The sequence below is a fragment of the Agelaius phoeniceus genome, chromosome 5, assembly GCF_051311805.1.
Source record: "Agelaius phoeniceus isolate bAgePho1 chromosome 5, bAgePho1.hap1, whole genome shotgun sequence".
NCBI lineage: Eukaryota > Metazoa > Chordata > Aves > Passeriformes > Icteridae > Agelaius > Agelaius phoeniceus.
Window position 1 is genome coordinate 72488256 of NC_135269.1, and position 21433 is coordinate 72509688.

At 51.0% G+C, this 21433-nt stretch overlaps 2 protein-coding genes across 12 annotated transcripts in view; one reads left to right on the forward strand and one right to left on the reverse strand.

The window, feature by feature from the left end:
* Positions 1 to 1085: 1085 nt before the first annotated feature.
* On the reverse strand, positions 1086 to 18748 carry ANKRD16 (ankyrin repeat domain 16). 5 transcript variants are annotated; one of them, XM_077179303.1, is made up of 9 exons: positions 18673 to 18748; positions 15913 to 16254; positions 14613 to 14833; positions 11099 to 11141; positions 10161 to 10269; positions 8833 to 8994; positions 4839 to 4917; positions 3139 to 3328; positions 1086 to 1586 (listed from the first exon to the last, which is right to left on the reverse strand). In XM_077179303.1, exons 2-8 carry the CDS (start codon positions 16242 to 16244, stop codon positions 3168 to 3170), a joined length of 1107 nt encoding a protein of 368 aa, XP_077035418.1. In that variant the 5' UTR covers positions 16245 to 16254; positions 18673 to 18748; the 3' UTR covers positions 1086 to 1586; positions 3139 to 3167. The 5 variants fall into 5 exon arrangements, with proteins under 5 accessions (XP_077035418.1, XP_077035421.1, XP_077035419.1 ...); XM_077179306.1 differs by lacking the exon at positions 8833 to 8994; XM_077179304.1 differs by lacking the exon at positions 4839 to 4917.
* FBH1 (F-box DNA helicase 1) overlaps positions 18714 to 21433 on the forward strand; it is a 44001-nt gene continuing 41281 nt past the window's right edge. For 4 of the 7 annotated variants that reach the window (XR_013182523.1, XR_013182524.1, XR_013182525.1 and 1 more), the window contains exon 1: positions 18792 to 18867. The gene's annotated coding sequence lies outside the window, so the exon portion shown is untranslated. The other 3 variants (XM_077179300.1, XM_077179299.1, XM_077179298.1) reach the window with 3 other exon arrangements.

Below are 21433 nucleotides of genomic sequence, written 5' to 3' on the forward strand. Positions count from 1 at the left end.
AAGTTCTCAGTCTGAGGGGGGATCCTCCATTTAGGGGGTTCTCAATTTGGGTTTTTTTCCTCAATTTAGGGGAGGATCCTCTATTGGGGGAGGGGTCTTAATTTTGGGGGACCTCTCATTGGTGGGGGATACAATTGAAAGGGTTTCTCTTTTTGGGGGAGTCCCCTGTTTGGGGGATCCTTAATTTCAAGGGGATCCTCAGTTTGGGGATGTTCCTTAGTATTGGAAAGGTCCTCAGTTTAGGGGGTTCTTTGGGGAGCCTCCTTAATTGAGGGAGGTTCTTAATTAGGGTGGGTTGTCAGTTTAGTGGGGCCTTTAAATGAGGGGTTCCTCATTTTAGGGGGGCTTTAATTGGACCCCCCAATCCCTCCACAGCTGATGCTTTTCCATCCCATCCCAGGCACCCCATGAACCACTTTTGATAGGAAATTTGCCAACTATCCCAACAAACACCCCTAATTAGGCTGCATTCCTATTTCCCAAAACCCTGTTTGAGAAGAAAAACACCAGGAAGGAAAAGTTTTTGGAAAAAGCAGAATTCCCTGGAGGAATTTTGCAGGCATAAAGCTGAATCCACATTCCTTTTTTAACCCTCAAAATAATGCACGTTCCACTTTGTGTTTTGAAGGTGCTCCCATGTTTTAAGGGGTTTCCCCTCTGTGTTTCCATGGATATTTGGGAACATTGCCACTGTTTTTTCTCATCAGCAATACTGGGAGGACACAGCTATTCCATGGCTTATTAAAATGATAAAAAGTGGGAATGAAGCAGCTCCTTGCATTTCCTGCTGTAGGGAGGCCAGAGCTGGATTTAGGGATCCATGGATCCTTAAATTTTAAATTGAAGGACTAAATTTAAATTTAATCCTTTAAATTTTTTTATTCCTTTTGGAGGAATAAAATAATTTCCTCACCCACCCAGGGGCTGATCCAGGGATAGCAAGGTGGGAATTTCCCACTCAAACCCAGCCATGGCTCATGGTGCACACCTTAACTTACTCCCTTCTGGATTTTTAATATTTGCCATCCCCAAAAAAGCAGAATCCCATCTGGTTTTAACTCTTGGCATCACAAACAGAGAACACATCAGTTTTTGATGGAATTTATAATTCCAGCTGCACAAACCCAACAGCTGCAGCTGCTCTTACCTTGCTGGGTATTCCAGGCTCCCAAGAGCAGATTGTTGGGATTTAAAGTTCATCAGTGCTGGGAATTCCCAGCATTCCAGTCTGGGATAAAACACCTCCTTACTTTAGTCTGATCCAGAGATCCCTGGTGTCCTCACATGGCTGAGGTCCCACTACAGATTCCTGCAGGTGTTGGGATCAGCTGTGGGCCACAAAAAGGATTCAAAAGGTTGAAGCAGCTTCAGGAGTCTCTGTCCTACCCAAAGAGGTCAAATTAAAAATTAACTTGCAAATTAAAGCAGTTTAAGGGATTAGTGGAGAGCAGGTCCATGCAGAGCTAGAAAATCCATGATCCAGGTGGATCTTCTGCATGGGGATGTTCAGGGTGGGGAAATTCTCAGGAAAAGCCACAAGGATCCCTGGAAGTGACACTTCCCTTGGCTGGTTCTGTTTCAGGGAGCTGCACAGAAGAGGTGAAAGAAGAAAATACAATTTATAACAATGCATCAGAACAGGAATGTGATAAAAACATGGAAGTGTTTGGGTGGGAAGGGACCTTAAAGATCATCTCATCCCAATGGACAAGGACACCTGCCACTGTCCCAGGTTGCTCCAGCCTGGCCTTGGACACTTCCAGGGGTGGAGCAGCCACAACTTTTTTGGGAAACCTGTGCCAGGGCCTCCCCACCCTCCCAGGGAAGAGCCCAGACCCACCATGTCCATTATCTTTTGAGATAATCCTATTTAAAACATTTCTCCTAAATCTACTCCCAAATGCCAAGCTTGGCTCCTCTGCTCAAATTTGGGTAAAAATCCTCAGTTTATGGGGGGTTCTTTATTTGGGGACACACCTAAACTTGGGGGGATCCTCAGTTTTGGGGGGCTCCTTAACCTGGGGGGTTCCTCTGTTTAGGGTATTTGTCAATTTAAGGGAGTTTTCAGTCTGGGGAGGGGTCTCCAATTTAGGGGGTCTTCAATTTGAGGGGTTTTTTCCTCAATTTAGGGGAGGATCCTCTATTTGAGGGGGGTTCTTAATTTTGGAGGTGCTCCTGTTAGTGGGGGATACAAATGAAGGGAGTTCTCTTTATGGGGCAAGTCCCCTGTGTGGGGGATCCTTCATTTAAAGAGGTTCCTCACTTTGAGGGTCAAATTGGGGATTTAAATCAGCTGTTTCCCTAAATCTGGCAAGGAGTTGTAGGGGGAGAGAACGTAAGAAAATAAAGATTGTGTGGAAGGTAATCTTACCCCTAAGGAGCTGCAGCTGGGCCAGTTATCAAAGATTAGGAACAGGCCTGACTTTAACAGGCCACAGCTGTAACCAGTGAGCAGAAGAGGGCTAGAAAAGAGTGGGGTGGTGTTGAGAAGGGAACTGGAGTCAGTTGGGTGTTTTGTGAAGAAGAAAGAGTCAGAGCTCTGAGGAGATGCCCGTGAGAAACACCAAAAAGGTGTGAAACTTTTGTGATAGGAGACAACTTTTATGACATGGAGCCCCTGCAATAAGCTGCCAACAGATCCTCAGTCAGTTCTGAGGTCACCCCAGGCTGGGTGGGGTGTGCATCTGCCAGAGAGATCTGGACAGGCTGGATCCATGGGCTGAGGCACAGCAGGACCCTGTGCTGGGCTGTGCCCTTCAGTGACCATCACATCCCACAGCTCCATCCCACAGCTGGACTTGGGATGGGAAAAGCAGTTTATTGGGGGGGGATAGAATGTAAGAAAATAAAGATTGTGTGGAAAGTAATCTTACCCCTAAGGAGCTGCAGCTGGGCCAATTATCAAAGATTAGGAACAGGCCTGACTTTAACAGGCCACAGCTGTGTCCAATGAGGATGAGTGCTGTAAAAGAGTGGGTTAGGGGGGTGAGGAGAGAGCTGGAGTTTGTTGGGTGCCTTGTGAAGAATAAAGAGTCAGAGCTTTGAGGAGCTGCCCATGAGAAACACCAAGGAGGTGTGGAACTGTTGTGATAGGGGATAACAGCATGGAACCCCTGTGATAAGGAATAACCACTGTACCACGTGGAAAAGGAGCAGGCTCCGCCTCTTCAGGTGCTGCCTGGTGTTCCCTGGAGGAGCTGGATGACATCAGGGCTCCTGGCCAGCTGCTGGGCCAGCATTCCTGTGGCGTCAGGAGCATCCCGGAGCCCGGCCCGCAGCAGGATCCCCACGGCCCCCGCGCGCTGCCCGGCGCTGGCCACGTGCAGGGCTGGGGACACAACACCAGCCTGGTCACCTCCGGCCCTGCCTCACCCTGCTCTGCAGGCAAACTGCATTCCCATGGGAACAACAGGTGGAGGGGGAAAAACGAGTTTTGCCACTGTGGGATTGTGGAGGGGGTTGGGTTTTTGGGTTGGGATAGAATGGCAGGATTGAGCTTGGGATCATCCAGTTAAAGATCATCCAGTTCCACCTGGATGGTTTTTGGGTTGGGATAGAATCACAGGATTGAGTTTGGGATCACCCAGTTCCACCTGGATGGGTTTTGGGTTGGGATAGAATCACAGGATTGAGTTTGGGATCATCCAGTTCCAGCTGGATGGGTTTTGGGTTGGGATAGAATCACAGGATTGAGTTTGGGATCATCCAGTTCCACCTGGATGGTTTTTGGGTTGGGATAGAATCACAGGATTGAGTTTGGGATCATCCAGTTCCAGCTGGATGGTTTTTGGGTTGGGATAGAATCACAGGATTGAGTTTGGGATCACCCAGTTCCAGCTGGATGGTTTTTGGGTTGGGATAGAATCACAGGATTGAGTTTGGGATCACCCAGTTCCACCCTCCTGCCATGGCAGGGCCACCTCCCAGTGTCCCAGGCTGCTCCAGCCCCAGTGTCCAGCCTGGCCTTGGGCACTGCAGGGATGCAGGGGCAGCCCCAGCTGCTCTGGCAATTCCAGCCCAGCCCCTCCCCAGCCTGACTGTTAAAAATCTTCCTTCCATCTAATCCAAAGGAGGCATCCTGATCCCTCTGGATAATCCTGATGTGGATGAGAAGCTTCCCAAGGACGCAGTGACCCAAACCCAGCCAAGGAGGAGCCACAGGAAAAAACATCCCAGGGTTGGATGAGCTCAGCAGAGCTGGGATTTATTCACTGAGGGGGCAGAGGGAGAGATGGCACCACTAAAACATGGCTTTAACCAAACCCCAGGGCTGGGGAATTCGCCAGTTTTGGCAATGGCTGAACCAAATGTGTCTTTTTTAATTGTAATTTTTAATTTTTTTTTGGGAGATGCTGATGTAAGAGCGGCCTGAGCCTTTCCCGCTGGGAATGCCGACTCTCCGGCATCGCTATAGCAACTCCATTTCCGTGCCAGCTCTCTGGGATTATTTGCTCATCAGCCATTTCCAGGCTGTTTGCTGAGGAATTGAGGCTGGAGAGCTCAATCCTTGTGTTTGTCCATCCAACCTGCTTCCAACAGGATCGTTCCAGCCAAATTTGATGGGGAAGAGGCAGCATTGGAGCTCCTCAGGTGAAAAATAAGCAGGAAATTCCCAATTTGGGTCTCTGCTGGGGAAAAGCCCCAGCAGAAATTCCAGCAAATTGAAAGCCAGGGAATGCAAAATGCCCAAAAAACCCCTGGGATGATCCCTCATGCTGCTCCCAGAGCAAATGTATCCATGGATTTGGCATCTCCCTGCATGCTGAGGTTGGGATGTGCCTATGGAAGCTCATTTTGGTTGTCACATAAAGCTTGGAAAAGCAGCTTGGAATTCTCACCAGAACGGCCCTTCCTGTCCTTGGCCTGGAGATCAGCCCCGAGGGACAGCAGGGTCTGGATGGTGTGGCCGTGTCCTTCCTGCAGAACGTGGAATTTGGGATCAGCTCTGGGCTCCTATCCATCCCTCACCTGGGGCTGCACAGATCTGCCCTGTCCTGGTCACGTCTGGGGGCACCAGGAGGATCTTGGAGCAGGTGGGAATCTGGCTCAGCTGCCTTCAGTCAGATCCAGCAATGGTCATCCCATGGGAACTGGCCAGAAAGGTGCCACCAGGCAGCTTCCTAAAATCCCAGCATGGTTTGGGTTGGAAAAATCCCTAAAGATCATCAAATTCCAACCCCAGCAGGGACACCTTCTCTATCCCAGGCTGCTCCAAACCCTGGCCTTGGACATTGCAGGGATGCAGGGGCAGCCCCAGCTGCTCTGGCAATCCCAGCCCAGCCAGGAATTCCTCATTGCCAAGATCCCATCCCTGGCTGCCCTCTGGCACTGGGAGCCATTCCCTGGGTGCTGTCCCTGCAGGCCTTGGCCCCAGTCCCTCTGCAGCTCTCCTGGAGCCCCTGCAGGCCTGCAATGTGCTGGAAGCTCTCCCTGGATCCCTCCCTTCTCCAGGGGAACATTCCCAGCTCTCCCAGCCTGGCATTGGATCCATCTCCTCCCCAAGACATTCATGGACCCAGGGCCTTCACTTGGAATCTCAGCAAACCATGAAGAGCCTCCCTTCCCTTCTCCTCTCTTTTCTCTCCCCATTTTCCATAAAAATCCCTCGGGATGGATTCTGAGTGTCCCAAATCCCGGAATGGTTTGGGTGGGAAGGGCCCTCCAAGCTCGTTCCAGGGACACCTCCCCTATCCCAGGCTGCTCCAATCCTTCCTTGGACATTCCAGGGATGCAGGGGCAGCCCCAGCTGCTCTGGCAATCCCAGCCCAGCCAGGAATTCCTCATTGCCAAGATCCCATCCCTGGCTGCCCTCTGGCACTGGGAGCCATTCCCTGGGTGCTGTCCCTCCATCCCTTATCCCAGGTTCTCTCTCCTGGAGCCCCTTTAGGCCCTGGCAGGGGCTCTGAGGTCTCTCCAGTGCTGAGTTCAAATCCCTGCAATTCCCAGGGATCTGGAGTTGATGTTTCCAAGGTTATTCCAGCTCCAGGAGCAGAACCTGTTGCTGATCTGGGCTGTTGCTCATCTGCCTCCCTCAGGCACTGGCATTTCCCAAAGGATTCCTCCAGGATTTGTGATCCCCTGGGAGGAGACCCAGCCAGCCACAATCCACTGTGTCCTCCCTCCCTCCTCTGCCAGGAGCCAATTTCAAACTCCACAGGGAAAAAACCCAGCACAGCCCCCACCTCCTTCTACCCTGCACAGGCCTTTCCAGAAATAAATCCTTTCTCCCTAAATAACATGCCCGATTTTGGAATTACATCCTCAATGCCATGAATTAGTCTTTGTCCTGCAGCCTGGGAATGGAAAGCTCTTCTTTTTATCCCCCCCCTCCCCTCTCTTTTCCCCCTATTCCCACAGGATTCCACAGCATCTTCCCTGATCCCAAGGCTCCCATTTCCCTGCAAACCCAAGTCCAAGGCAAAGCCACTGAGCCAGGAACTGCTGCAGCTTCCACAGCCCTGGAAGCAAATTGAATTGAAAAAATAATTTGATTTTCATGTGTTTATAAATGCAAAAGAGTAAGAAAAGAGGGAGATAAAAACACAACCCACCAGGCAAACAAGTGGTGCTGTAAATACAAAGTGACACCAAGCCTGGGGAGGGAAGGGAGAGAATCCCATCCAGTCATTCCCAAACCAGCCAGGAGCTGGGATTTTCTCCAAGGCACATTATATCCCCCCAGAGCCTTGCTGTTCAACGTACCCTTGGCAACCAGAAGGGCTTGGAACGTGGCTCCTGGGAGCAGGAGGCCAGGAAAATGGGAGAAAGGGCTCCTTTGTGGCAGGGCTGGATGGTGCCAGCATTCCCAGGGAGTGGCACAGATGGTTTTGTAGGAGCAGGGCACTGGGATGAGGTTTTATTCCCACTAGAAGCCAAAATCCTGGGTTTAACATCCCTGGATGTGAGCAGGGACATTCCCATGCTCCCGGCTGGATCCTAGGAGGGATCCTGCTCAACAGGGAAATTTTGGGATCTGCTCTGCACTCCCAGGGATTATCACAGATGTTTTTGTAGGAGCAGAGCACTAGGATGAGGTTTAGTTCCCACTAGAAGCCAAAATCCTGGGTTTAACATCCCTGGGTCTGAGCAGGGACATTCCCATGCTCCCAGCTGGATCCCAGGAGGAATCCTGGTCAACAGGGAAATTTTGGGATCTGCTCTGCATTCCCAGGGATTATCACAGATGTTTTTGTAGGAGCAGAGCACTAGGATGAGGTTTAGTTCCCACTAGAAGCCAAAATCCTGGGTTTAACATCCCTGGGTCTGAGGGAGATGGGTCACCATCCCTGGATCTGAGGGAATGTCCCTGCCAGCTGGATCCCAGGAGGGATCCTGCTCAACAGGGAAGTTTTGGGGTCTCTGTATTCCCAGATGTTTCTGTAGGAGCAGGACACTGGGATGAGGTTTAATTCCCACTAGAAGCCAAAATCCTGGGTTTAAGATCCCTGGATCTGAGGGAATGTCCCTGCCAGCTGGATCCCAGGAGGGATCCTGGTCAGCAGGGAAGTTTTGGGATCTGCTCTGCATTCCCAGGGAATGCTGCAGGACCCACAGCTCTGCTCCCCACACGGGCTGGGAGGAGGAGAAAGCTCCAATGGTTCTGGAATTCACAACAACTCTGGTGTGAAGGACACTGATAAAATTCTGGGAGCTCCCCCCACCTTCCCAGCTCTCCTTTCCCACTTCTGGACATGTCCTGTCCCTCCTCTGCAGGCAGCTGGAATTCCACAAACATGGAATTCCACGGGTGGGAAGGGACCCCAGAGCCCCTGCAGTGCCAGCCCTGCCATGGCAGGGCCACCTCCCAGTGTCCCAGGCTGCTCCAGCCCCAGTGTCCAGCCTGGCCTTGGACATTGCAGGGATGCAGGGGCAGCCCCAGCTGCTCTGGCAATCCCAGCCCAGCCAGGAATTCCTCATTGCCAAGATCCCATCCCTGGCTGCCCTCTGGCACTGGGAGCCATTCCCTGGGTGCTGTCCCTGCAGGCCTTGGCCCCAGTCCCTCTGCAGCTCTCCTGGAGCCCCTGCAGGCCTGCAATGTGCTGGAAGCTCTCCCTGGAGCCTTCCCTTCTCCAGGGGAACATTCCCAGCTCTCCCAGCCTGGCTCCAGCCCTGGAGCAGCTCCATGGATTCCTCTGGACTCTCCCCAGCAGCTCCAGGTCCCCCTGCTATTGGCCCCAGGGCTGGGATCTGGTGCTCCAGGTGGGATCTCACCAGAGCAGAGGAGGAGAATCCCACCCTCACCCTGCTGCCCACATTTCTTCTGATGCCCAGAAAACAGAGAATGGGACTGGCCAGGAATGGGACAGGGAATGGGACTGGGAATGGGACTGGCCAGGAATGGGACAGGGAATGGGCCAGGGAATGGGACTGGCCAGGAATGGGCCAGGGAATGGGACTGGTCAGGAATGGGCCAGGGAATGGGACTGGTCAGGAATGGGCCAGGGAATGGGACTGGTCAGGAATGGGCCAGGGAATGGGACTGGTCAGGAATGGGCCAGGGAATGGGACTGGCCAGGAATGGGCCAGGGAATAAGCCAGGGAATGGGACTGGTCAGGAATGGGCCAGGGAATGGGACTGGTCAGGAATGGGCCAGGGAATGGGACTGGCCAGGAATGGGCCAGGGAATAAGCCAGGGAATGGGACTGGTCAGGAATGGGCCAGGGAATGGGCCAGGGAATGGGACTGGCCAGGAATGGGACTGGCCAGAAGCAGATGGACAGTAGCAGAGGATGAGCCAGGAAGGCAATTCCTCCATGGTGGCCAACACCTGATCCAGCTGGTTCAGGTGCCTGCCCAGGCTTTTGCAAGGGGATCTGGGAGCAGGGACAAACCTTGGCTGCGTAGTGCAGGGCTGGCAGCTGCAGGGACGTCGCTGTCCCGTTGACATCCACGCCCAGCTCGGCCACCAGGAACTGGATGGAGCCATCCTGGGCTGTCACAGCTGCCCTGTGCAGGGCCTGGGCACCCAGGGCATCCACAGCTGTGGGACAGGCCTGCAGTGCAGGAATAGCAGGGAAATAACACAAAGTACACCTATCCCACCCTCTGGAAACCTCCGTGAGGTTTCCCAGCTCTCCCACCCTCAGTGCCTGGAATGTGAGCTTAAAACCACAGCAAACTTCCCCATCCAGAAAACAGGATTTCCTTTTCCTTAGGAAATCCAGGATCTGACCAACACCTGTGGGAGAATCAGCCATGAGAGGGTCCCCAGGCAGCTGGGATCATCCAGCAATCAATCAATCAATCAATCAATCATCAATAAATTATTGATTGCAGTGGTCTGGTTCCTGCTGTGCACAATTGGCTCTAATGGCATTCCCTGGAGGAAATCAGGGATTTTTGGGAGGCAGAACAGGAGAGGAGCTGCCAGGAGAGAGGGAGGGCAGGGAGGAGCTCTGGATAACTCATGGATGGACATTTCCATGTTATCCACAGCCACTGGAGCCTCCATGCCGAGTGCTGGCATTCCAAGAGCTGCTTTTGGCTCTGCCACAGCTGCCCCTGGAGCACTGGCAATGTCCTGTCCCCTCCTGCCACTGCCTGGTGTCACCATCCCACTCCACCAGCTCTGGGGACACATTTACCACCAAAGCTGTGGCTGCCCCTGGATCCTGGAAGTGTCCAAGGCCAGGCTGGACAGGGCTTGGAATCACCTTGGATAAAGGAAGGTGTCCCTGCCTGTGGTAGGGGTGGAATGAGATGATTTTTAAAGTTCTTTAAACTTTGTTAAAGTTCTTCCAACTCAAACCATTCCATGATTCCATTATTCACAATAATTCCATTATTGTGAACAGACCTTTGTGCCCGTCCTAATGAATTATTTCCTTACCATTAATAATTTACCTGCATGGCCATGTCTGGGAAGTGTTACCAACCTCAGAGCACAGAGCTGGAGCCCAGGGTCACAAAAGGAGCCTGGGGAAGAGCCAGGAGCTGCTCCTGAATCCCTTGAATTTTTGGCTGGTGCAGTAAAGGCCGATCCCTGACAGCCTCACTCAGCCAAACCCTTCTCATCTCCAGCGGGAATTTGCCTTTTTTACACAATTCCTCTCTTTACAATCTGGCAGTTTGCTTCCTGACACTCCAGTGGGGATGAACACGTGGCTCACCTGTCCTGGCTGAGCTCCTGCAGGAGGCAGTGGGGAATCCTGGCACCCACCTGGTGTTTGTCCAGCAGCAGCCGGGCGATGCCGACGTGCCCGTTCTGGAGGGCATCCATGAAGGGAGTGACCCCACAGCTGTCCCTGCTGTCAGCTTTGTACTGGCACCTGCAAGGGACAGCAGGAAACACCAGCACTGAGCTGTGGGCAGCTCCAAAATCCTCATGGAGGGAGACTCTCAGCAGCTGGGATTGAAAATGGAATATGCAAAGCTCATCCATACACCATGGATAAACCTGTCCTGGTGTTTTAGGGCCTGGGGAATGATTTGTGGGGCTTTTTTGGGATCAGAGATCTGGTTCAGCTCGTTTGGACTCTACAGATCGTTTATAGTTCCCTTTTTCCTGACCAGAGGGTTTCCAGAAAGGACCAGGAGTGCACTGGAAGCAGGGAATAACCAGATCCTCATGGAATTATATACAAATCAGAGTCCACCAATGTCATTCAGGTTAAACTCCAGTGAAATGAGAGAAAACTGAATTAAAGCCTGGCTTAGAGCACAGAGCTGCTCATGCTGGGCCAAGCATGGACACGTTGGGATGAGCTGTGATGCCCAGGGAAAGCTGCTCCAGCTCTGGGAAGGGAGAACACAGAAAGGGAACAGAGCTGCTTTAAAGCCACTTCCCAGCAATTTCCCAGGAAAACAAGGATAAGCCCAGCCTGGGGAAGCTGCTTTGGTTGTTGTCACACTGGGAATGAATCAGCAGGGAAAACAAAGCCAGGGCTGAGTTACATAACTGGGGTTTGTGTCACAACCAAGAGGGAGCCCATCCCCAGGGAATCCTTGTCCCTTTCCCAGCTGGGAAGAACCTGGAGCACGAGGAGGCAGCCTCGGGAAGGAGGGCAGGGCAGCTGGGCCAGCACAAGCATCCTTTGTGTCCAAACCCTGGCAGGAAATGGCAGCTGGGAGAGGAAAAGCTGGAAGGAGCCTGCTTACCGTTCCAGGAGCAGCTCCACCACCTGGGAACAGCCGTGCATCGCTGGGAAGAGATGGGGAAAGCAGGAAAAACATGGATTGGTTGTGGGTTTGTGGCATTGGGTTCCTACAGTGAGGCATGCTCGGGTTGCTGATCCTTTTGGGGTGAGGGAAGGGGCTCCAAGGGGCTTTACTCCCATCAATTTTTTGGTGGATTTAAAATTAAAAGGTTTCCCTTCCTCTGATGCCATTGGGAAATGTGAGGTGAAGCAGGGAAAAGGGATGGATGGAATGGGCACTGCCTGGCTCCATCTGCCACAGAACTCAGCTGGAACAAAGAGGGTTTCTCCCAGTTATTTGTTCATTCCTGAACTGGGATGTGGGAGAAGCAAAAGGAACACCGAGCAGGGAGCTGGGGAAATGCTGGACAACATTCCCAGCCCTCCTCAGCCACTCCCACCTCATCATCCTCACCCATCTCAGACAGAAAACAACAACAGAGGGGGAGGATGTGAACCCGAGGCAGTGAAATATTCCAGTTTTTCCTTGATTTTTTTTTAAACATTTCACTTCACACAGCTTTGATCCAGCTTTTTTTTGGTTTTGTTTTTGGGTTTTTTTTTCCCTGCAGGTCATTTTGCAAAACAAATGAAACACATTCAAGAGAAAAATAATATCAAACCAAGGCTGGAGCTGCTCCATCAGCTGATGGATAAGGGCTCCTGGGAAATGTGTGCTCCCAGGAACAGCTTTCAGCTGGAATCCCAGTCAAGGATTCCTGGATTTTGGCTCTTTGCTCCTGCTCCCTGCCTGTTCTTCACCTAAGCTGATGAATCCAAGTCATGGGAAGAAAAACCTCTCACAATTCCATCTTTTATCAGGAACAGAGACTCGGGACAACTGGGATCCACTGCTGCATTCCACATCCTCTAATTACCTCTTCCCAGCTTTCTTCCCTCGGGATAGAAGAAGCAACAAAGCTGAAGGAATCAACTCTCATTCATATAAAACATAATTGCAGGAGGGAGAAAATGACCCTTCAGGAAGGCAGCTGGCCTGGTCACGGGTTAATGTGCTCAAATGCACACCCCTGGGATGGAAATCCATGCAAAGCCATGGCAAAGGCACTTGGTCCTGCCATGATTTCCCCCAGCAGCTCCAACACCAGCTCCAGCCCCAGCCCCTGCTCCTGCCTTGGGAACTGGGAATATCCCATGGGAGAAGTGTGGGGATAGCAGGGAGCAGCAGTTTGGGATCAAATTGCACTGGGGGCACTGGGGGGTTAAATCCTAATTCCATCATTCCATCATTCCAGCCCTTCCCCATTCCCTCCCGCTCCAGCTGCTGCTCCAGGGTCTGGCTGGATCAGAAAATTCCAGAAATACACCCAAATTGTGGATGGGTGGCTTTGCCACAGAACACACAGGTGGAGACACCTCTAGGAAACAGAATCCAGGTGCTGGATCCCAGCTGTATTCCCATACCCCAAGGCAGAGAGAATCCTCAAGGTGAGAATTGCCCCCTTCCCACAGGATAATCCCAAATCCCAGAGCTCACCCTGCTCCTGTCCCAGCCCCTCAGCTCCCAACCCAACACCCACCTCCTGCAGGGAGAGGAGCTGCAAGCTCCATGGAAACAGCACCCAGAACTGGGCAGGGATGGGAGAACATGAAAAACATCGGGATCAGCCACTTCTGGCAACCTGCTGTGATCCCAGCACCAACTCATTCCCTGGCTTTTGCACTCCCAGGTCAAGCACAAGGACTCGGTGGTGCCCAAGGGCTGGAATTGTCACTGCTGATGAGCCAGGAGTGACAGAGCAAGGGCTGGAAAAGGCACGGGAGTGACAGCACAGCAGGGGCTCCTCCCAGCACCTCGGGATTTTCCAGAGAGTCAATCCCAATTAAATTCTTTGGGAAAGGAGTTTGGGCAGGCAGGGCTCATCTCTGCTGCTGAGACCTGGGATACACAGCCTGATTCCCACTCTGGATGTGGTCCTAGCCCTCCTGTGCTTCCCAACAATCCTGAGGATGCCTGGGATTCCTAAACCTGCCCATTCCCTTTAAATCTCCCTTAAAAACAAGGAAAAGGGAAGGGAAAGGGAACTGGACACGGTGGGCTCCAACAACAGCTCCTGAATATTCCCAGCAGGGATTATCCCTCCCCTTTGCAGAAAGGACCCCTGGAATTCTCACCATGGCATGAGAGCAAGGGCACTTCAAGATTTGGAGTTTATTCTTGGAATCATGGAGTCATTTTGGTTGGAAAAGTGCTTGAGCCCAACCATTCCCAGCACTGCCATGGCCACCACTGTCCCATGTCCTCAAGTGCCACATCCACATGGATTTTAAATCCCTCCAGGAATGGGGACTCCACCCTTGCCCTGGGCAGCTCATCCCAATGCTTACAAATTCTTACAATTCCTTTCCAGGAAGGAATTTTCCCAATATCCCACCTGAACCTCTCCAGGCCCAGCTTGAGGCTGTGATAAAGGAATCCATCCCCAGGCAGATCCCAAAAAGTTCCTCTCAGCAGCTCTGCTGCTTCCAGGAATTGCAAATGCCAGGAAGTGCTTGGAGCTGGGGAGCTTCTCACACCAGGAAGGAAAATCATATCCCTATTCCAAGGGAGCAAAAAATCCCTCTGTGCCAGGGAGAGATGGACTTGATCCAAGGATCCCAAGAACTCCAAGAGGCCCATTTGGGGATTTCCTGAGGGAAAAATTCCCATTTTTCTGGAAGTAAACACTTGGTTCTGCTTCTTCTGAGGGAAAACCTCCTTCCTGCTTATCCCAACCCCCAAACCAAGCAGGATATCCTCCCAAAATCCTGATTTTTTGGCCCTTTTCCCCTCAGGCCTGGCCCCATGGCAGAACAGGAGAGGCCATGGCAGCTCCTGAGGCTGGTCCAGGAGGGAAACCCGGATGTGCTGCAGGATTTGTGGATTTCCTGAGGGAAAAATTCCCATTTTTCTGAAGTGGGCACCAGGCTCTGCTTCTCCTGAGGGAAAACCTAAGGATTTGTGGATTTTCTGAGGGAAAAATTCCTGTTTTTTTGAACGTAGACATTAGGCTCTGCTACTCTTGAGGAAAAACCTAATTTCTGCTTAACCCAACGCCCCAAACCACCCACAATATCCCCCAAAATCCTGATTTTTTGCCTCTTTCCCCTCAGGCCCAGCTCCACAATAGAGCAGGAGAGGCCACAGCAGCTCCTGAGGCTGGTCCAGGAGAGAAACCTGGATGTGCTGCAGGATTTTCTGAGGTAAAAATTCCCATTTTTCTGGAAGTAAACACTTGGTTCTGCTTCTTCTGAGGGAAAACCTCCTTCCTGCTTATCCCAACCCCCAAACCAACCAGGACATCCCACAAAATCCCCATCTTTTGACTCCTTTCCCCTCAGGCCCGGCTCCACGACAGAGCAGGAGAAGCCATGGCAGCTCCTGAGGCTGGTCCAGGGGGAACCCTGGCCCTGCTCTGGGATGAGCTGAGGCTGGATGAGATTCCAGAGGCTTCCCTGGGTCCACCCTGGTGTACCTGCTGTGTGCAGAGGAGTTCTCCCCGTGGTGCTCTCCGTGTCCCAGCAGCTTGGGGACACATGCAGGAGGTAGCGGAGCACCTCGGGATGCCCTTCCCTGCTGGCAATGTGGAAGCAGTTCCAGCCATCCTTGTTCCTCAACAACGGGTTGGCTCCGTGCTCCACCAAGGTTTTGATCACTTCCAAGTTTTTCCTGGTGCAAGCCATCATCAGGGGAGTCCTGGAAGAAGATCCAGGGAAATCAAATAACCTGGCACAACAAATCTCATTCAGGTGCTTTGCCTGAGGATCCAGGAGGTTTTACAGCACTGTTGTTCCAGGTTGGGAATATTCCAAGCTCCTTTTCCATGCAGTCCCTCGGAGCTTTCTGGGTTTTTAAGGCAAGTGAGACTTTTCCCAAAGGTTTGGATATGCCTCAGGAAGCACAGAGCTCCCTGGTGTCAATCCATGGGTGGAAGAGCATGGCCACACAAATCCAGGCTCATGGAATCTTGGCCTCAGCTCCAGGCTGGCACAGCCTCAATTCCCAGCTCTGGAATGCTGCCTGTGGACTTGTGGCAGTTCAGCTGCAAAGGACCTTCCCAGGCTTTCATCTGGGAGCAGGGGAGAATCCTCGTTTTCTTTTTCCAGAAATGCCCATCCCTAAGGGAAGAGTGGAGCAGTAATTTACAGCTTTTAGGAGAAACGGGGGGAAAGCAGGGATAAGGCTTGAATTTCTCCCAAAAATCCAACAGGATCCACAGTGTGGGCAGCAGGGGAAGGGAATTCTGCTTTCTCTGCTCCACTCAGGGCATCCCACATGGAGTCCAGCTCTGGGATCCCAATATAAGGACATGGAGCTGCTGGAGCAAATCCAGAGCAATCCATGGAGCTACTCCAGGGCTGGAGCCAGGCTGGGAGAGCTGGGAATGTTCCCCTGGAGAAGGGAGGGATCCAGGGAGAGCTTCCAGCACATTGCAGGCCTGCAGGGGCTCCAGGAGAGCTGCAGAGGGACTGGGGCCAAGGCCTGCAGGGACAGCACCCAGGGAATGGCTCCCAGTGCCAGAGGGCAGCCAGGGATGGGATCTTGGCAATGAGGAATTCCTGGCTGGGCTGGGATTGCCAGAGCAGCTGGGGCTGCCCCTGCATCCCTGCAGTGCCCAAGGCCAGGCTGGACACTGGGGCTGGAGCAGCCTGGGACAGGGGGAGGTGTCCCAGGTGGCCCTGGATGATCCTTAAGCTCCTTCCCATCCATTCCACAATCCCAAACACCACCTCCATTCCCACCTTCCCCACCCAATCCCAAATCCCAGCACCTACCAGTCAGCCTTTTTCAAGCAGTCCACGCTCGCCCCTCTCTCCAGGAGGAAGGACACACATTCCTGATGTCCCATGGAAGCAGCCTCATGGAGGGGTCTCTTGTAGTCCCCATTGGCCACCTCCATGTCCATCCCAACCTCCTGGACCAGGAATTCCAGCACATCCCGGTGTCCCGAGCGAGCTGCGTGGTGCAGGAGGGAATCTCCCAAACGTCCCCAGCGCCAGCTGCGAGCCCCTGGAATCTCATCCAGCCTCAGCTCATCCCGGAGGAGAGACAGCTTTCCCTCCTGGACCAGCCTCAGGAGCCGCCGCGGCCTCTCCTGCTCTGTCATGGAGCCAGGCCTGAGGGGAAAGAGGTCAAAAAATGGGAATTTAGGGAGGATATCCTAGTTGGTTTGGAGAGTTGGGATAAGTAGGAATGAGGCTCTCCCTCAGAAGAAGCAATGCCTGGTGTCTGCTTCCAGAAAAATGGGAATTTTTCCCTCAGGAAATCCACAAATCCACAGGTTTTCCCTCAGGAGAAGAAAAGCCTGGTTTCTACTTTCAGAAAAATGGAAATTTTTCCCTCAGGAAATCCATAAATCCCACAGCACATCCAGGTTTCCCTCCTGGACCAGCCTCAAGAGCCGCTGTGGCCTCTCCTGCTCTGCCATGGAGCCAGGCCTGAGGGAAAAGAGGTAAAAAACCTGGGATTTTGCAGAATATCCTGGTGGGATTGGGGTATTGGGATAAGCAGGAATGAGGTTTTCCCTCAGGAGAAGCAGAGGCAGCTGTCTACTGCCAGAAAAACAGAAATTTTTCCCTCAGGAAATCCACAAATCCTGCAGCACATCCAGTTTTCCCTCCTGGACCAGCCTCAGAAGCTGCCATGGCCTCTCCTGCTCTGCCATGGAGCTGGGCCTGAGGGGAAAAGGGCCAAAAATCAGGATTTTGGGGGATATCGTGGTTGGTTTGGGGGTTGTGATAAGCAAGATTGAGGTTTTCCCTCAGGAGAAGCAGAGACCTCAGGAGTTTCAGAAACTCCTGAGGAGAGTTTCCCTCAGGAGAAGCAGAAACCTGTGTCTACTGCCAGAAAAACACGAATTTTTCCCTCAGGAAATTCACAAATCCCACAGCACATCCAGGTTTCCCTCCTGGACCAGCCTCAGGAGCCGCTGTGGCCTCTCCTGCTCTGCCATGGAACTGGGCCTGAGGAGAAAGAAGCCAAAAAATTGGGATTTTGGGAGGATATACTGGTTGGTTTGGGGGGTTGGAATAAGTAGGAATGAGGTTTTCCCTCAGGAGAAGCAGATCCTGGTGTCTACTTCCAGAAAAACAGGAATTTTCCCTCAGAAAATCCACAAATCCTGCAGGACATCCAGGTTTCCCTCCTCAACCAGCCTCAGGAGCTGCCATGGCCTCTCCTGCTCTACCATGGATCCAGGCCTGAGGGAAAAGAGGTAAAAAACCTGGGATTTTGTAGGATACCCTGGTTGGATTGGGGTATTGGGATAAGCAAGAATGAGGTTTTCCCTCAGGAGAAGTAGAAACCAGTGTCTACTTCCAAAAAAATGGGAATTTTTCCCTCAGGAAATCCCCAAATGGGCCTCTCCCTCTGGATGGGCAGGAATTTCCTTCTCCCTCAGGATAATTAAAAATTGCCCTTCAGAAAACCAGGATCTGGCCTCTCCTTCAAGAAAAGCAGGAATTCTCCTCTCCCTCTGAAATTCAGGAAGCAGTCACCCCTCAGTAAAAGCAAAACTTCCATTTTTTCCTTGGGAAAATTAGGATCTGGTCTCTCCCTCCGGAAAACAGGATTTTCTTTTCCTTAGGAAATCCAGGATCTGACATTTCCCTTAGGAAAAACAGAAATTCCCTTTTCCCTCAGGAAAACCAAAAGTTTCTTTTTCCACTGAGATGCCCAGGAACCTCTGAAAAAGTAGAAATTCAGTTTCCCTCTGGAAAATCAGAAATCAGCCTTTCCCTCAGGAAAACAGGAAAGCAGTCTCTCCTTTAGGCAAAAAGAAATTCCCCTTTTCCCTTAGGAAAAACAGAAACCAGAATCTCCCTCAGCAAATCCTGAAATTCCCTTTTTTCTCAGGAAAAAATGGACAATTTCTTTTTACTTAGGAAAACCAGGACCCCCCAACTCTTCCTCCAGAAAACCTGAAATTCCCTCTTCCTTGAGGAAAACCAGGAACTTCCTTTTTCCTTGAGAAAACAAGGAATTAGCCACTCCATCAGGAAAAACAGAATTTTGCTTTTTCATATGGAAAACTAGGAATGGGTTTCTCCCTCAGGAAAACCAGGAATTTCTGTTTTTCCTCAGGAAAACTAGAAACCAGCCTCTCCCCCTGCTAAAACAGAAAATCCCATTTCCTCTGGGAAAACTCAAGAATTCCTGTCCCTCTTAGGAAAGCCAGAAGCCAGCTGGAAATACATAAATTTTCTCTTTTCACTCAGGAAAACCTGAAATTCCCTTTTTTCTCTGGAAAACGAAGAACTTCCTTTTCCCTGCGGACAGCCAGACACCAGCCTCTCCTCCAGGAAAAGCAGCAATTCCCTTTTCCCTCCCAAACGAACGGGAAATTCGCTTTTTCCTCAGGAAAAAACCAAAAAAATTCCTTTTTTCCTCAGGAAAAAAATCAGAAATTCCCGTTCCCTTCAGGGCTCCCGGGAAGGGGCCGCTCCCGCAGTCCGGGATTCCCCCCCTCATTCCCTCCCCATCTTATCCCAGGCCGCGCAATTCCCGCGGGAAAATTCCCGGTTTTTCCAACCCACCCGCGCGCCGCGGAGCGCTCGTGACGTCACACGCGGAGGGACGGACGTCACCGCAATGGGAGAGGTAAATAAACCCCGCCCAACCCGGAAGTGCTGCGCCATTGGACAGTGCTGGGCGCTGATCTGGCTGCTGATTGGGCAGCGGGGAGGGGGCGGGGCCAGTGGAGCGCGCGGGGCTGTGAGCGCCGGGAGCGGGTAAGGCCGCGGGAGGAGGGTGCGACCATATTTGGGCAACGTGGGGGGGGGCACGGAAGGGGTTTCCTTGGAAATGGGGTTTCTTTGGGAATGCGGAGCCCTTGGGAATGAGGGAATCCTTAGGACTGAGGGATTGGGACTGAGGGGACCCTTGGCAAGACGGGGGATTGGTATTCAAAGGGCTTTTGGCCCTGCGGGGGACCTTTGGCTTTGAGGGGAGCCGGGGAATGGAGGTTCCTTTGGCGTTGGGGGCACCATTGGAAATGGGGGAATCCTTGGAATTGAGGGGTTTGGGAATGAGGGTGGACTTGGGATTGAAGGGGGTTTTGGCACTGCGGAGCTGCTTGGACATTGAGAGGACCTTGGGAATGGCGGCTCCTTCGGCGTGAGCAGACCCTTGGGAATGGGGGAATCCTTGGAATCGAGGGATTGGGAATGAGGGGTAACAGGATGGGGGAGTGAACAGGGGGCTCTTGGCTGAGAAGGGGTTAAAAAGGGAATTCCTTGGGAACCAGGGAATCCTTGGAATTGGGGGGGTTGGCACTGAGGGCACCCTTGGCATTGAGGGCCCCTTGGGAATGGGGGAATCCTTGGGATTTGAGGGGACCCTTGGAAAAGGGGGGATTCTTGGGATCGAGGGATTGGGAATGAGAGGTAACAGGATGGGGGAGTGAACAGGGGGGCTCTTGGCTGAGAAGGGGTTAAAAAGGGAATTCCTTGGGAATGAGGGAATCCTTGGAATTGGGGGATTGGGAATGAGAGGTAACAGGATGGGGGAGTGAACAGGGGGGCTCTTGGCTGAGAAGGGGTTAAAAAGGGAATTCCTTGGGAACCAGGGAATCCTTGGAATTGGGGCGTTGGCTCTGAGGGGGTTTTGGAGTTGCGGGGGCTCGGAAATGAGGGGACCCTCTGGGCGAGGTCGGTGCATCCGTGTGGGAAAAGGGTTTGGAAAGGACATTCTGGGGGAAAACAGGGAGCAGCTCCAACTTCCTCCCAAATATTTCTCATCCCCCTGGAGCTTCTCCCCTCCATCCTCTGACCCTTTGGATTCCCAGCTGGAATGTCGTGTCCTGGCTGGCATTGGAAGCCTCATGGGAAATTGGGAAAAAATAGGAATGCAGGTGAAGCCTGAGAAATTCCATTTTTAACTAGAATCCTGGGATGATTTAGGTTGGAAAAGATCATCAAATCCAGCCCCCAATTCCCTCACCACATTCCTAAAAGCCTCAGGAGTGTCTTGAATTGGGTTTTTTCCCTTTTATTTCCCTCATTTCCCATATTTTGAGGAAATTGGGATGTTGGGAAACAGCCTTCCCGGGGAGCTGAGTGGTTTTAACTCTGCTGGGCTGCAAAGGGGGGAGCAGCACATCCATAAAATCATTCAGGTCGGGAAAAAACCCTAAAATCATCCCAAGGAATAACCAGGCTGATCCTTGGACCCTGCCCTAGGAGGAAAACGGGGCATTTTTGGGGCTGCTGCAGACGGGTTAAAGAGAAATAAATAAATTAAAGGAAGCAAAAGTGAAACTGCTGATGCTGGCAGGAGGGAGCTCATCCTGTGGCAGCCACTCCTGCTGGGTTCGGCTTCTTTTGTGGAAAAAATTGCATTTTGTGGGGTTTTTTGGTGGCCAGAGGAGAGGAGTTGGTGCCTGTTCCAAGTAAGCTTTGGTTATTTAATGGGAATAATTCCCAGGAGGATTTTTTAAACTGCAAATGGGTTAAATTTCCTCTGATGAGGAACGATCCCAGCTTGGAAAGGCTCAGTTTGGGTGGTGGAATGTTGGATCCAGGGTGTGAGGAACAAGGCTGCTTCTTTCCAAGTTTTAAAAGTTTAATAAGGGATAAAAGGATTGCATAAATTCCATGAAAAAGAGTTTTCTTAACCAATGTCCTCTCTGGGAAAGTCAATTTGTGATTTCACTTCATTTCACTTCATTTTGGTTTTTAAATTTTATTTTATTTTTTATTATTTTATTTTGGTTTTTTAATTTTGGTTTGTTTTATTTCATCTCTCCTTCTATATATATCTAGTGCAAATTGCCAAAAGCACACCATTAGATTAAGATAATTTTCTTCTATATTTTTATTACATTGGTTAAATGCATATTCATGAGGATTATATGTATTTCAATATTGTATATATATTATATAATGCATATTTTATATATATGAATTCCTACTATATATATATGAAAAAATATATATATATTTTATATTTATATATATAGTAGGAATTCTTTTCTTGGTGTCTTGGTTCTTGTTTTTGAAATATTATCATTTAGATAAGATGCTCCACAGATATATTGAATTAACATAGTTATTTTATGCCATTATCTGAGTTAGTTACATAAATAAAAGAATTCAGCATAATTATTTTAATTTAATTTTAATTAAATTTAATTACATAGTTTCTATATTAATATTAGGCAAAGACCTAAGCTATAAAATAATTATTTTATTGCTATTTATGTAAGCTACATGGTGTATATGAAAGCAGACAGATTATATTTTAAAAGTAGCTAAAAGGGATTATAAATTGTGTTATATTAAAACTGTTGTGATTAAA